The following is a 14,926-nucleotide window of genomic DNA, read 5'->3' as shown; positions in this document are numbered from 1 at the left end:
AAATGAATTAAAAAATACATATCCAAAGCAAACCTGAACCCCCTTCTCTTCCCGCAATTCTCTAGAAGCTCTTAAAACCCCCTTTTAGTAAGCTTCTTCCTTCATAAAGTTTTATTATTAAAATTGTGAAATGAAGAAATTGAACTATTATTACCTACCAATCTTTTCCTAGAAATTTCTTTTGGGAAAATTGAAATCATCAAAACTAATGGGATCATCAAAACGGAGAGCTGCAGATAACAGTAGAGGAGGCAGCAGCACTGACCATTTACCTACCCTTCATCAACGTCTCAAACATGCTTTAAGTCTTGGTACCACCAGGTAATTTTACCCCCCCCTTTTAATGGTTTCGATGATTTATTAATAAAATTATTTTTTTGAGGGGTTTCTGATCAATTTATCAAATCGGGTCGTTGATGGGCAGAGTGAGTGATGATAAAGAAAGGAAATGGAAGTGTACGGATTTAGAAATTCAGAAGCATGTGGTTCGTTCCCTTGCTGCTTTTCTTGATTCTTCTTCGGGGCATGCTTCGACTCATCGGCTTCTCAAGGTTGTTCTTTTCAAGGGATTATGATTTAATTCTATATGTGATTATTTATATCTTTTGATATCTGGGCTGTTTAGATTATTGAGAAAAATCACTATGTTGCTGCAAATTAGTGCCCGGTTGTGATTTTTGTATTATTAGGATATGAAAACATAATTTTTTTGAATAATTAGAAATGGAAAAGTTTAGCCATTTGCTCTCAATTTGCATTCAAATTTGACTTTGCCTTTAAAGTATTTGCTTTCTTGGTTCATAGTTTGTGGATGAAAGAAGTACCAAAAGGCAGAATAGTAAAAGTAGCAAGTAAATCCATTACTTCGTTATGAAACAAAAACACTTTTGTGGATATTGGGCTTGCTCATATATAGGTAATTATTACATATCTGAAGTAGATGGGTATGTTGCCTTAAATTCTCCCCCCCCCCCCCCAAAAAAAAAAAAAATTGTTTTAGTTCTTTTCCTTGTTTTCCTGAACTTTGGATGTATGAATAGTTGATGACTGTTATTTCAGGGGTTATTTGTGTTCAATTATGCTGCAGTGTTTGATTGTAGGACATATGTACTTCTACCCTTAGAAGTCGGTAAATATGAGTCTACTTTGTTAGTAAGTATCACACACCATTTATCCTCCTTTAAATAGTTCTCATGTTTTGCTTCGACATCCAGGATTCTCTAGCTGATATTGTTGAGGCATTGGTGTGGATTCTGCATTGTAAAAGTGAAGCCATAGTAGGCATGGCAGTAAATGTGGTGGTGAAGTTGGTCAGCAGTAACAGTTCAATGATGCAATTGTACTTGACAGATCTCATCAACCCTTTGTCATCATTATTATGTTCCAACAACTTAGAAGTTGCTACTTCCTGTGCCACTGCTTTGAACATGGTCCTCTCCAATCTAAGTGTTAAGAGGGAGAAACAAGTTTGGGAGATAGTCAAAGAAGCAAAGACTCTCATTCAAATTATTAGGATTATTCGGGAATTTCCTGGTGTCACCCAGCCAATCGAGAATTTTCAAGAGATGGTTTCACTATTGTATACAATATTGTGGCAGTGGCCTCCATCTCGTTATTTTGTGTGGAAGGATACTATTTTGATCAAAGTTTTAGAAGATTCTCACATTAAATCTCATCTATCTACAAAAGTTGCGGTGTTGAAATTATGTTCTGCTTTAGGTAATGAAACATCCATTGACTTGCTAGTTTTATCCCTTAATATCTGGATTGAACAATTTTCTCACCTATTTGTTCCAGCTTTATGCAATAAAGTAGCCAAGGAGCTTCTGGGAAATGGAGAAACAATTCTAACAATGATGGTTTCTTGCATGGATGTCTCAGAGCCTCTGGCAGTCAGAATAGAGGGATTTAGACTTGCCCAACATTTGGTGGTAATGCTTATAATTTGTTTTCTTTTGGACATCCTCAACAAATGTGTGTGTGTGTTTTGTTTGTTTAATTTTTTTGCATTCATTACTTAGGCAGATGAACAACGATGCATAAAAATGACAAGCTTATGTTCTGGGCCTCTAATTAAAGCCATTATTGGAGGAATGAGAGTATGGAGGTTGGGCTCTGGAAAGGGTGTAAATGATCTGGTGTCTTTGCTAGATGAGGCCTGTCGGTTGGCTCTAATTACTCGCTGGCCAGGAGAACATCACAATCACTTTTGGGAGCAAGGGATTGACAAAGTTCTTCTTGATCTACTTCTTGAAAATTTTGACAAACAAGCATCGGAGCACACTTTGACACCTCAGGCACGAATCTCTATTGCTCAGCAAGGCCTTGATACTAATTTTCTTATTGCACTAAGGCCATACATATGGGAGATTTTTGGATGGCTTGCAGTGCACTGTAGAAAAGATTTTAGACCAAGCACGGATCGAACTGAGCTCTATATTGACATGCTTATCACATGTGCATGGTGATATTCCTCTTCATCAAAAACTCTTGTTTTGCCTATCCAGTTATGTGCATTTCATGTTTTTATTCTATATTGATATACATTTTTATTTATAATCTTTTTTATACTGTTGTGTTCATTATTTCTGTTTTTTTAGTTTACTCAGATATTCTCCTTGCCTATGCTGATATTTTTTGATAGCTTGTCTTTTGTAGAAGCAATTTGCAAAGGATGCCAAATTTCTGAAAATGATGATACCTCTAGAAGTGAATCATCATCAAGAGCAGTTTTAGTTATGATGCATTCTAGCAGCACATATATTGCATCAAAAGTAAGGCTCATCCTTTCTGGTGTTCTAGAGATAAAGGGAAATGAGTGTCTGAAACGCTTGCTGTATTTACTAGATTATGGATCATCTGCAAACAACTTTGGCTCAGCAAACATTCCTAAAACTGTTGTCGAATTGGTTTGTTTGATTTGTTATTCTGGATTGCCAGAATATCAAAAAAATGTTACTAGAGGCGATGGAATAAGGACACTAGTGACTTCCATAAGACGGTGCTTGAGCAATGGAGTTTGTACTAGCAGGAGAAGCTTTGCCCTTCATTTTTATCATAATGTGTTTTATGAGAGGACATGTTGCTGGATGACTGCTGAAGAGTGGGAAGGAAAAGATGCTCTTTTATTTTACAGTTTGTGGGGACTAGCTGAGTTGGTACAGCATTCCTCTGATACGGATCATAGTCATATCAAATCTAATTTAATAAAGACAGTACAAGAAGTCTTAGATAATGTATCTGCTCCTGGACCAAGATGGTTGGCTGCTAATATTCTTAGTTATTTTGGAGTTTACGGTTTTCCCAATAAACATGACAAAGGCTTTGGGAGAGCACTTGAAGACAAGGAGCATACTGATCTGCAACTCCTTTTTGCTAATGGCGAGTCTGTGAGTGTTCACAAAATTATTCTTGCAGTCCAGTGTCCATCATTGCTACCTCCTGAGCAATTTCCTCGGAGTGCAAAAACAACTGATAATTTTTTAGTGAAAGATGTTCCAAGGAAGTGCTGCCCAATGTTGCGAAAAGAAGTTCGTTTCTCTGCTCGGGTTGATCAGCAGGCACTACTAAAGTTGTTGGACTATGTTTACTTTGGTTATGTTGAAGCTGGAGAAGACCTTGCCAGGAAGTTGAAAACTCTAGCAAAGTCTTGTAACATGCAACCTCTATATCTAATGCTTTGCAGAAAGATACCTCAGTGGGGTACTCCAATTCCAAGCTCTGATTTCACTGATGCTCTTGGCCCTTTGGGGTTCCAGTTCGCGTGTCTTTCTCTGTCTCTCTTTGCTTAGTGATACCCTTATTGCATTATGTCAGTAAAATTTTCTGTCATTATGATCTCAATTTTTGCATCTGATGTAGTGGCTCCATTGCAAATAACATTTTGAAAGTACACGAGCAAAAGGATATGCTAATGAACTGTTAATCTGCAGTTTACTGATCATTTAAGTTTCTGTAATGTGAATCAAAGTTGTTATATTCTTGTTTCAGGGATATAATCTTGGAAGCTGAAGAGACAGAAAAAATGCCCTGGGCATGCAGTTTTTGCTCTCTATTGTTGCCGCACATGCATGCTCACAAATTCATCCTGCAGTCAAGGTGTAAATATCTACAAGCCTTGTTTCTATCAGGAATGCAGGAAAGGTTCGCAGAAACCACTTCGCTTTTCTTTTTTGTATGTTGAAAATCTTTTCTTTCTTTTTTGCATACATTGTCATGATAAGTGATTTTAGGTGTTTCTTTATATAAGAATTGTCCATGAGCATGGTAGCCTTAATTGTTGCTGGCAGCAAATATTAGATAGGTTGAAAACCTAGAAATATTATGACATTTTTCGTTTATGGGTTAACTAAAATTAGGTAAATCTCTCTATTCTATATTGGCCCATTAATATTTTATTGTCTTTTATGTTATTGTTTTACTATTCCATTTCTGTGGCTAAATAGTTAATTATTTTACTTGGACTAGTTTGAATGTATGTTAGCCTCTTTAATGTTGATTATTTGACAAATGGATTGATATTCAACCAAAATTTTCCCATTTATTCTTTGCAAATCCCGTTGATTATTTTACTTGGCTAAATTGAACTTAACAAGTCAGATTGAAATGTCCACTTTTTCAAATCCCATATTCTTTGCAACTTTAGTTGCATGATAGATTGCCCAAAGTTCTGCCAAGTCGAGTGGAAAATCACCTAAGAAACAAGTATCCAATCGTCCGATTTTCCCGTTCTCCTCTGAATAGACTCCCGTTCATGCCTTTCATTCTCTTTTATTCCAGCTTCCATCAACATTTAGCTTGGCAATTCCTGTTTCCAGGTTGTCCCAGTTCGTCCAAATTTCCCATTCTCCTTTGAATAGACTGCCTGTTCATGCCTTCCATTCTCTTTGATTCCAGCTTCCATCAACATTTAGCTTGGCAATTCCTGTTTCCGGGTTGTCCCAGTTTAGAAGAATTTCAGGTGTAGGGGATTTAGGAATCTTGCTGTCGCGATTCTTTGACCACTTTAACAATGTTGTCCTGTTTATAATCGGAATCGCTCTGTTCTTGCTGTCGCGATTCTTTGACCACTTTAACAATGTTGTCCTGTTTATAATCGGAATCGCTCTGTAACTTTGGATGTTCCAATCACTCATTCCTTGATTGCTTTGCATGGTAGTTTTTTGATTTTGATGTTTCTTGATTCTTATATCGTGTTGAATTTCTTTTTCAAAACAGGAGATGATTTATGTGCCTTGTTTTGCTACTTCGTATTTTCATTACTGTCTCTGGTTTATGTTCACTGCAAAGGTTCAATTTGTTGCAGCCATTCGCAAAGCATCAAGGTTCCTGTGAGCTGGGAAGCATTAATCAAGTTAGTTCGATTGATTTATAGTCGCAAGCTGCCAGATCCTCCCTTTGGATGTTTGTGGGACAACATGGACACCAAGGAAAGGCTATACGAGTTGAAACCTTATGTAGAAGTGTACTGGCTGGCTGAGTTTTGGATTTTGGAAGATGTTCAAGAAGCTTGCTTCACAACCATTATATCTTGCTTGGATTCTGATAGACAATTAGCTCTTGAAGTTATGAAACTTGCAGCTGGTTTCTCTCTGTGGAAGCTAGCAGAGGTAGCGGCAGATTATATGGCCCCTATTTATCATAAACTCCGAGACTCCGGTGTTCTTGAACAACTTGATGAACTGTTAATTGAACTAGTTCGTGATGCTTCTGTCAGGCTTTCTCAGGGGAGTGGTGGTTTTCCTCATCTATAATAGATGAAGGCGATTACTGAATCCGTTGTTATTAGGGTAAGAAGTCTTCAAACCGTTTCTCATACTGCCAGAATCATCTGATGCGGCACCAGATACCGGCTCTCTTTGCATGTAGAATTTACAAACACTATTTTGCCGATCTATAAAACCCCATAAGCCCCGGCAACCTGGTTTGTCCAGTCCGATTCCTAATGGAACAGGATGGTTCAACTCTGAATTTGGCAAGTAGTTTTTAGTTATAATTGACATACTTTTGATACGACGGAATTGAATGTGTAATATTAAGGATGTGATTCTTGTAGTAGCGTCCAAAGTGATCTGTTTGGTGCTTAGCTCGGCATATTTTTTTGTTAAGGAGTGATATCTCTTTGTCTCTAAGGAATTATATCACCCATATGTGTACTTTCTTATTTAGATGACATCGTGTGGTAAAGAAACATTAAATATATACTCATTAGGTATTTTTTTACCCATTGGTTCTGGTTATTTATCTTCCATTGGTTCTGGTTATTCATCTTTTGTTTTTGCCATAGAAGCAACCGTCTTAACATTAGTATTCTATTGTCCATTTCTTCCATCCCAAGGTGAACCTCTCGATTTTTCAAATTATAAAGAATGATTAGATTTCAATTGTACCTCCATATTTCGTTCAAATTTGAAATTTAATCCATATATTTTAATTTTAATATAATTTGATATCTCAATTTTTATAATATCATTAAATGTTTTATTCTAACTAAAATAATAATGTAAATTTTTAAGAATTGTTAACATCATACTTTATTAAATTTAGATCTGTTACAATGTTATTTCTCTTTATTAAATTTAGATCTGTTACAATGTTTTATTAAATTTATTTTATTTTATTTTCAAAATGTCATACCAACATAAAATAATTCTAACAATATTAACAATGAACTTAAACTTTTAAATTTAAAAAGAAAAAATATAAAATTATATTTTTTAAATTTTTACACTATAATTTAGTCAAAAATAAATAATTGACCCAACACGAAACGTGAGTAGAAGCCACTTGTATATTAAAAGTCTGCACAGTGACAATACATAAATCCATAAACACTTGAAAGTTAACTAGCAACAGTTCAGAGCAATTCAAGGCTCTAAATAATTTATACCACCATTACACACGCCACAAGTGTAGGGCAAAGAAGGATATGAACAATCTTTCCTCCATAAAAGTAAAAGAAAAACAAGGAATCAAACGCAATGACATTACCAATATTAAAGCTAATCTTAGCATTTTAATTGAAGCTATCACAACCCTCCCATGATGCTGGCATTATTTGACCGTTTATTCAGTATCTGCTATATCGCGCAGAGACACTTCCAACAGACTAAGAGACGATCCATCCCACCTCCTTTAAACAAAAAAAAAAAAAAAAAAAAATGACAGTCGGAATTCGGGATATCTTCTGCACTTAACCCCCTACACACTAACTACATCTCCATACACATATTTCACAATGGATCTTCAACATAAGCTCCAATCTATGGAAAAGAACCCCAGGAAAGGAAAATCTCTGCAAGGTTCTATCATAAATACAAATAGCTAGACCCACTTCAATATTTTGCTAAAAAAGCAGAAGCATGTTATTTTTAAAGATTAAAACACTTCAACTAGTAAAACTAAAATAGGACCTTAACTTATCTAGCGCTTCACCCGAAATGAACCCATCTTGGGTGCTCCATCATGGCCATCAGCCACTGGGATGAAATGGTATAAGCTAAGCGTGTTCCTTTCAGCACATGGCATCACTTCAATGTGGCTGTCTAAACATGATTGAATTTAAGCTTCTCCCACTATCATTTCTTTATCATGACTGCCCTACAAGCATGGATCGCTGAGAGAGATCCCATATCAGCTTTTTCTGCTGCTCATTAATGTGGGGTAGACACGCATGTAACAGATCAACTGGCATTTCTCGTTTAATTGCTTTGGTAGCATCTGCTTCATCAATTACCATATTTGGTTTGACCTGCATACGCAAGGACTGCATTACCGTATCATATTTATTTACACAATACTTGGTAAGAAGGTTAAAGAACTCATCAAATGAGGCCTTCCAAAGGGACTGATTGCTTATATTGTAATCCCCACCAGCTTTAAAATCAGTCACCAGTTTTGTTGCCCTATCAAGAACACATTTCAAAATAAAAGATGCCCCATCTCCAGCGGGACTTCCAAGAGGACGAAGAGGAGGCTGCTCCGAGGAACAAACCACAGCTGCAAGACAGAAACTAAGCACACGAAGATCCATGTGATGAACACAAGAGGAAACAACCCTTGCAAGGTTACTAGTAGTTTCAGCTGCTCCTGGATCAGACGGAAGGCCTCCAAACAAGAACCTTAAATGACGAAAAATGGCCATGCAGACAATCCGCATAAGCTCACCATCTGGAAAAAGAAGCTGAAGGTACCTTGCAAGCAGCTTCCGGCCTTTAGGAAGGGACACTATTCGTAAAAAGACAAGATCGTCCTTTTGAGCAAGCTCATCTGTGTGGCCATTCTTGCCAAGAGGGTCAACCAATTGAAGTGATGCAGCCAGCCCTTCCAACAAAGCCTGCCGTCTTTGTCTCAGCTGTGCTCCACCATCCTGTAACTGATTAAACTGTAAAAACCTATCAATATCATCTACATCAAGAAGAAGGCATAGACCATCCTCAATTGTAACTCTAGCAGCAAGCATTGGTTCTTGTTCCAGGGGCATATCAGAAGCTTTCTGATCATTGTTGTTGACAGCAGATGAATTTGGAGGGTCAACTTCCAGAAGAGGACGAGGCCTCCGAATTGAAGAGAAAGGAACCCTCCCAAGAGCATCAACCTGGAGAAAAGCATGTGGCTCTGCATTTGCACGTGCTCGGGGGGGAAGATCCCTAAGATGAGTTGGGCAGAAATGATGTCTCAACTTTGCCCCTGCAGATTTTCTTGCAAGACAAGCCTGGTGATAATAATCATCCACGTATGGGTCATTACTGTGAGTTGCAGCAAGCTGCATTCTAAGAATGCCCTCAATCTCATCAGGTGACATGTATTTGGATCTAAATTGAGGCCATCCAATATCAAAACCCTGCTGAGAAAGTCGTGGATTTTGCCTTCCTTTATGAGCTGATTTAGGTCTGTGATCTCTAAGATCACCAATACCAAGTACAGCTTCAAACTGGTTCATTGGAGGTGAGGACAGAGAAAGATGAGGATTAAACAGTTGTGACTGAATCCCTGGCAAACGGTTAAATGATGGCTGAACAGGATGTTGCAGTCTCTGCTGGTGCACCTGTAGCTGGGGCATTAATTGAGGCGGAATCAAACCGTTTTGATGAGATAACTGTTGCTGCAACATATTGTTCAAAACACTTGAACCATCTCCACCATATAATTTGGGCTGGCTCCCCCATTGATCCGATGCACGACTATTGACAGACAGACCAGGAACCAAATGATTCATATTCCCACCATAATGTGACCCATGATGCAAACCTGGCATTTGAGGCTGAGAATTAGAGAAGGAAGAGAGATCTGGAGAAGATGTCATCTGTGATCCACCAACCATATATGGAATATTCAGATGACCAGGTTGCCGATTTGGTGAAGCTTGAGGAGACCTGCCACAAGGGGGAGGGTATGAAGTGTAGGAAGATTTTGGAACCAGAATAGGTTCGCTAGAGAAATGTAGATGGTGGTGTTGTTGTGGTTGCTGCTGATGTGGCTCAGGGTATGAGGATGTCCTGAGGAGATGCTTCGGGTCCAAATTGGTTGATGGTTGTGATGACCAGCGTTCAGGAATACCTTCAGTTTCAAGAGCATGCTGGTCGAGCCAGTAAGGAAATTCCTCCCCTTGTGCCCACTCAGCAACAGATGAACCTTAAAGGGAAACAACGTGGTCAGAATAATGACACATATGTCAGTATGTTTGCCTGTATAGTTGTTGAACTCACTTTGATGATGTAGGGTCCTTGTGCTTAAGATATTGATTCCAACAAGAGAAATAATGGTAATACAGATCATGACACTTTTTGTCATAAATGGTCGAAAAGGAAACATTGCCCTAGGGTCAGATGATGACTATTAATTATGATAATGCATCATTATGGAACACATTTGGCAATGGAATGGATCAAACTCTTTAGTTTTATATATTTTACGCTTATTAGATATACATAAAAATCAAATTATAGATGTATATCCGTCTGTTTGTGGGAATCGATGCCTCACTTCACTCTGAAGATGGAAGGAGTACCAAATTGCAACTTGCAAATTTGACACTTCACTAACTCAATCCGATCATACTACTTAAAATGAGACTAAACGAGAGATAGAGAAATGTTAGCTAAAGGGCAGGGGAAAAGTGTAGAAGATTTTGAGAGTCCTAATGCCACATGGACAATTAAATGTAGATTATAAGAGGTTTGACTAATAACTCTGTGAACAACAATAATACAATCCAACATTTTAACCAATTAGTACCATAGATGCCATGAACTAAGAGAGCGCTATCAATGCTATATTTAAACTCTTTTTTTTTTTTTGTCTACCAGGATCGGATTCCTTCAAATGTCTTGCTTAGAGCTGCATATAATAAATTCCAAGACAGTGGCAAATGGAATTTCCACAGCTTGACAGAGGTTAGCATCATCAAAATGAATTTTAATGGAGGTTAGCATCATCAGAAATGGATTTCCACAAATCATGTAACAAGCATATGCTATCAAAGAACAAAACGTCTTCCTTCAATCAGTAACCAATTATTCTGTCTCATAAATATGGTGACAAGAAATTCATGTCATGGCACAAAGGGTATTCAGAACTTCAAACATATCAATGAATTTCACAACTGAGATGCTTAGGTTAAATTTATGAAAAATTTAATGATTTAATTATCATATGAAACAGGAAAAAGAAAAAAAGGATGGCAGGGGGGAAACAAAGCTAGTGTAATGCACTTCTTGCATGTCTCTGCTTGACTGTGTCACAGTGAAGGCATGCCCACGGCACCTAAGCATTTATACTCTTAAACATATTGGAGTCTTATCAAATATTACAAATAATGAGCTTCCACCAAATAACTCAAATCATAATCCTGATACAAATAACCCGTGTTCTATCTTTTTTTTTTCTAGCTGTTAAATCATTAACAACCCAAAACTCTATGACAATGGTTAACTCAATCTAATTGTTGATATATATTCCCCTTGATCCAGGGATGTCTTATTTTCTTATATCACTTGGTAGTTTTCCTGAACTTGAACATAATTTTCCATTAAAGCATAGGAATCAAACAGCTACACTCCACACTTCAAATAGGCAGGGGGATGCTTATGTCAAAGTTCAACAATCAGCACTGATGGTAAATAAAACACATGAAAAGCTTCTACAATAAATAAATCCAAAAAGATTGGACCTCAAAAAATATCAACCATCACTGACTACTAGAAGAAAGTAATGAGATAAATAAACTCACTTTCTCGGGATCCCCTATCACCAATTATCCCTGAGCCTCTTGGTCTACTAACAGCTGTGTTCAACTGCAACAAAATCACAAGCTGCCATCAGCAAACACTCCACCACCAATGCCCAGCCAGAACTAACCACCAAAAAACATGCATCTCTGGTAAATGCCACTGGTGAATTGTCATTTTAAGAAATATTAAAGAAAAAGATAAGAACTTTGTCCTTTATGGTTTTTTATAGTCCAAAAATTTGATCTTGGCACCAGTGAACAAGGAGACATAAGTTAAAAGGAAATTATCTTTCCTAATTAATTATACAAAAACTAAGCCAATATCAAGCAAAAATTAAGGTTCATTCTAAAAGTAGATTAATACTAATGCCGTTGTGGCAGAGTTACAATAAAAGTTTGGAGGATCAATCATCTTAGAACACTGTCCAAAGGGTTAGAGAAGGAGACAGTAAAACATTACTAGTGTATCTTCAGAAACCAGACAGACATGCACTCAAAAGCTAGGGGGTGATTTGGTAAGACACTTAGATTTCATTCCCTCTAATTCACGTATGCGAATAGGTTCTAAAGCTAAGAGTCAACAAGGTCCCAGGGCATTTTCACCAACCTCTAAAGGATAGAAGGCTCAACAGATCCACTGTTAGAATAATGGCAAGGATCAAATTGTTCTAAGCCCCATGACAATATGAAAAAAAAAAAAATCGTTAACAGATTATATTAGTAGCTAATCCTTAGAAAGGGAAAAGATCTTTAACAATCGTACTAGTTGCAAAATACAGTAACCATGTAGTGGGCTAACCTTTGAAAATGTACTTTCAAGATCATCTATGTCTGATAAGGCTCTCAAAACTCCACCCTGCAAATATGGAGAGTAATTAGATGAAGCATCTAGCACATGACCAGTCTAATAAAATCAGCTATATAATGAATAATCTTGGAGGTTTGCTAGTTAGATGTGCCAAAAGAAACACCTAAGAGTGATGGAAATTCTTGATTAAAACATGAATTTTTAACCATATTAGTGAACATTTGAAGTACGCAATTCCAAGGAAAAAGTGGAGGGGATGATATCAATTTCCTCTCTTTTTGGATTTCTATTTGTTAATGACAAATGCAACCTCAGATTTCAGCTACTCCAACATAAATAAAACAGGGTAACAATTTTATAAGAAACCAAATCAAACAAATTTCCACAATTAACTCCAGTAGTTGATCTGTAAGCCACATCTCCTTCCAGGCATAAGAGTAAGTTTCTAATGCCAATAACTAATTTAACTTTAAAAATCCATTGGCATGAACTAATCAAATTTGTGTTAATAATAGATATAGATTCATTTTCTACAAAGATATACAGAAGCAATGCCTCAAAGCAAGCCAGCCATTACTGAATACAACTGCCTCCAAGACTCAACAACCAAAAATACTAAGAAGGGGAAGATTGAAGAACCACCACTGAGGAAATGAGGCAGTAACCTGCATCTAGCAGCAACCAGGAACAAGATTTCATCTAAAACTTCTGCATGATGGGTAAAAAGATTCCTAAAAACCTGATTGTCAAGAAGGTGACATAAACCTCCGGAAGTTGTAATCTGAAAAGATCCTTATGATTTTATGAAAATAAGTGGTACAAAAGGTATTTGAGGAAGAAGTGAGTTGTAAGTCAATTCATTCCAGTGTTTTCCCCTCAATGAAGGGAACAGATAAATCAATTGTGTGAAAAATACTTGAAAATACAAACTCCATATACTACCTTCTCTCCATATTTGCTTCAGGAAGCATATAAGAAACAACAAACATTACTTCAAGATGCACCAAATACAGTTAACACAATCTCCAAACTATTCAAATATACAATATGGTTTTATTAACAAGATACTAAACCACTAGACCACCGCAAAAGAGCATGTATAATATGATTTTATTAAAAAAGTACAAAAGAGCTACCTCTCATTGTGAAGACCAAAGAGAACGAAACAAATAAATTGACTTCGGAAAGCAGCCAACCAAGATGGCTACATTGTCAACTTATAAATACAGAGAACAAGGTTCACAATGTTTTTCACAGACAAATAGAACAATATATAATATGAACTCCCACAGAGCTTTATTCCACAAATAAACCTCGCATGCCAACCACTAATTGAATGCAGTGTAATCTATCTGTTAAAGAACATGGAGTAAAACATCCAACAATAATCCAAAAGGCTATTTTTTAGCACGATGCTTGGAAGGGAGACATTTATTTTCCGATCGAATAGTCACCGATTGTGCTATACTGCAAAAACTTGCAAGAACAATCGAAACAGGAAAAATAAAACTGAAAGAAACAAGAATTAACCTCCTCTTGGTCAAACAAAAACTCCTCTTCATCAAGTCCAGCTGCAGGTAAATCCTCATCATCACCATCTAGCCCCCCCAATTCAACTTCCTCGAGAACATCGTTTCCAAAAAATGCATATTGTGATGCATCAAATACTGCACCTCCTGCATAATAGAAAAGTTTAACTTTACTGAAATGAGCTCTTCATAAAGAAGAAAACACATCATAAGGAAAATATCATTTCACTAAAAATCAGTAGCAACACAGAATCATTAAAAAAAAGCACTTTCTCCAATTCAATGGGCAGGAATTGGGTAATTGAGATGGGCGCAAGTTAACACCCTTTGTGTATCCAAAGGCCTGATATTTCTCAAAAAGTACAAAAAGCAGTTTCTCCAATTCAATCATAATTCAAATAAATTGTGCTTATTTCCATCACTAAAAATATTCGAAACCAAAGTCAATTCAACTGAATGTCTGAAACACCAGCACATTGAAATCATTAACTGGCCTGATTTAGTAGCCAAATTCAAACTTCTAATTACTAATCTGGAAAATGTCCAGGCCAACATGAAATAAAGTCACAACTTAAAAACCAGAAATTGTTCACATGTGGAAACGACATTTGACTTCTAACTGAATCAAACAGTGTTACCAAAATTGTTTTAGCAACAAAAGCCTGCCTTTAGCATTGAAAACACAATATTTAAGGATCTAATTTCATTTCCTTCTAACCGGTTACACATTTGATCTCAGAAGAACGGTAACTCCTCCACCATAAAGGTTTCAAATTTTACTCTAAGCTTAAAGCCAACCAAAAGAGAAAAAAACAAAGCTAATTTTATCCCTAAAATGCATAAAATAAGTAAATTAAAGCAAAATGAATCGAATTTCAACCTCTATCAGTATCGCTGAATTGCTTGAGATCCTCAGAAGCATCCATTTTATATGCACTTCAAAATTATCACGCGGCAGGGAAACCCAAAACAGAAAACCCTAATAATTAACTGAACCTCACAATCTAATCGTTTCTTTTTTAAAAAATCTAAAATCTGAACTCTAACAAGAAAAATGGCGAAAAAATGGTTTGAAAAGCAAGCACCCTTAGCAAAGAAAAAATGTTTGGTAGAGAGAAGATCTGTATGTATTTCATGGTAAGGAAATAGTTTTCTTTTTTCTTTCTTTCAGATCAAATTTGTTAAGACAAATAGAGAGAGAGGGGGGGTGGGGGGAACCCTTCGGAAGAGATACCGAAGGAAATTTCTTGAAGCGATTGAGTCGACTGAAAAAGAGTTTCAGATTAAGTTTTATTTTGTTAATTTAATTTAATTTAAAATTTTAGTTATATATTCAATTACGATTAAAGTTAAGTTTTA

General features: G+C 36.6%; 2 protein-coding genes across 4 annotated transcripts; one reads left to right on the top strand and one right to left on the bottom strand.

Moving 5' to 3' along the window:
• The first annotated feature begins 2 nt into the window (after nucleotides 1–2).
• Nucleotides 3–6,222, top strand: LOC107912936 (BTB/POZ domain-containing protein At1g04390). 3 transcript variants are annotated; one of them, XM_016841328.2, is made up of 8 exons: nucleotides 3–321; nucleotides 425–551; nucleotides 1,215–1,719; nucleotides 1,798–1,931; nucleotides 2,022–2,464; nucleotides 2,645–3,763; nucleotides 3,991–4,143; nucleotides 5,306–6,222. In XM_016841328.2, exons 1-8 carry the CDS (start codon nucleotides 209–211, stop codon nucleotides 5,751–5,753), a joined length of 3,042 nt encoding a protein of 1,013 aa, XP_016696817.1. In that variant the 5' UTR covers nucleotides 3–208; the 3' UTR covers nucleotides 5,754–6,222. The 3 variants fall into 3 exon arrangements, with proteins under 3 accessions (XP_016696817.1, XP_016696818.1, XP_016696819.1); XM_016841329.2 differs by having other exon boundaries at nucleotides 5,218–5,411; XM_016841330.2 differs by lacking the exon at nucleotides 5,306–6,222 and having other exon boundaries at nucleotides 2,645–3,811; nucleotides 3,991–4,149.
• A 550-nt stretch (nucleotides 6,223–6,772) lies between these two features.
• LOC107912935 (protein PAT1 homolog) lies at nucleotides 6,773–14,862 on the bottom strand. Its single transcript, XM_016841327.2, has 5 exons — nucleotides 14,448–14,862; nucleotides 13,569–13,714; nucleotides 12,030–12,086; nucleotides 11,231–11,294; nucleotides 6,773–9,633 (listed from the first exon to the last, which is right to left on the bottom strand). Exons 1-5 carry the CDS (start codon nucleotides 14,491–14,493, stop codon nucleotides 7,589–7,591), a joined length of 2,358 nt encoding a protein of 785 aa, XP_016696816.2. The 5' UTR covers nucleotides 14,494–14,862; the 3' UTR covers nucleotides 6,773–7,588.
• Between the last annotated feature and the right edge of the window lie 64 nt (nucleotides 14,863–14,926).

This window comes from Gossypium hirsutum, chromosome A13 (genome assembly GCF_007990345.1).
Source record: "Gossypium hirsutum isolate 1008001.06 chromosome A13, Gossypium_hirsutum_v2.1, whole genome shotgun sequence".
In the NCBI taxonomy this organism is placed as follows: domain Eukaryota; kingdom Viridiplantae; phylum Streptophyta; class Magnoliopsida; order Malvales; family Malvaceae; genus Gossypium; species Gossypium hirsutum.
The sequence above is the reverse complement of the archived record's forward strand: the minus strand, read 5'-3'. Positions and strand labels throughout refer to the sequence as shown.

What these genes read in the sequence shown, in the direction of transcription:
- LOC107912936 (XM_016841328.2), top strand. Translation starts at nt 209, where the DNA reads ATGGGATCATCAAAACGGAGAGCTGCAGATAACAGTAGAGGAGGCAGC. An exon ending in GAAATTATGTTCTGCTTTAG is followed by an intron (nt 1,720 to 1,797) that starts GTAATGAAACAT and finishes TATTTGTTCCAG; the next exon opens with CTTTATGCAATAAAGTAGCC. An exon ending in CCTTTGGGGTTCCAGTTCGC is followed by an intron (nt 3,764 to 3,990) that starts GTGTCTTTCTCT and finishes TTCTTGTTTCAG; the next exon opens with GGATATAATCTTGGAAGCTG.
- LOC107912935 (XM_016841327.2), bottom strand. Translation starts at nt 14,493, where the DNA reads ATGGATGCTTCTGAGGATCTCAAGCAATTCAGCGATACTGATAGAG. An exon ending in ATTCAGCGATACTGATAGAG is followed by an intron (nt 13,715 to 14,447) that starts GTTGAAATTCGA and finishes TCTATTATGCAG; the next exon opens with GAGGTGCAGTATTTGATGCA. An exon ending in TTGAAAGTACATTTTCAAAG is followed by an intron (nt 11,295 to 12,029) that starts GTTAGCCCACTA and finishes ATTTTGTTGCAG; the next exon opens with TTGAACACAGCTGTTAGTAG.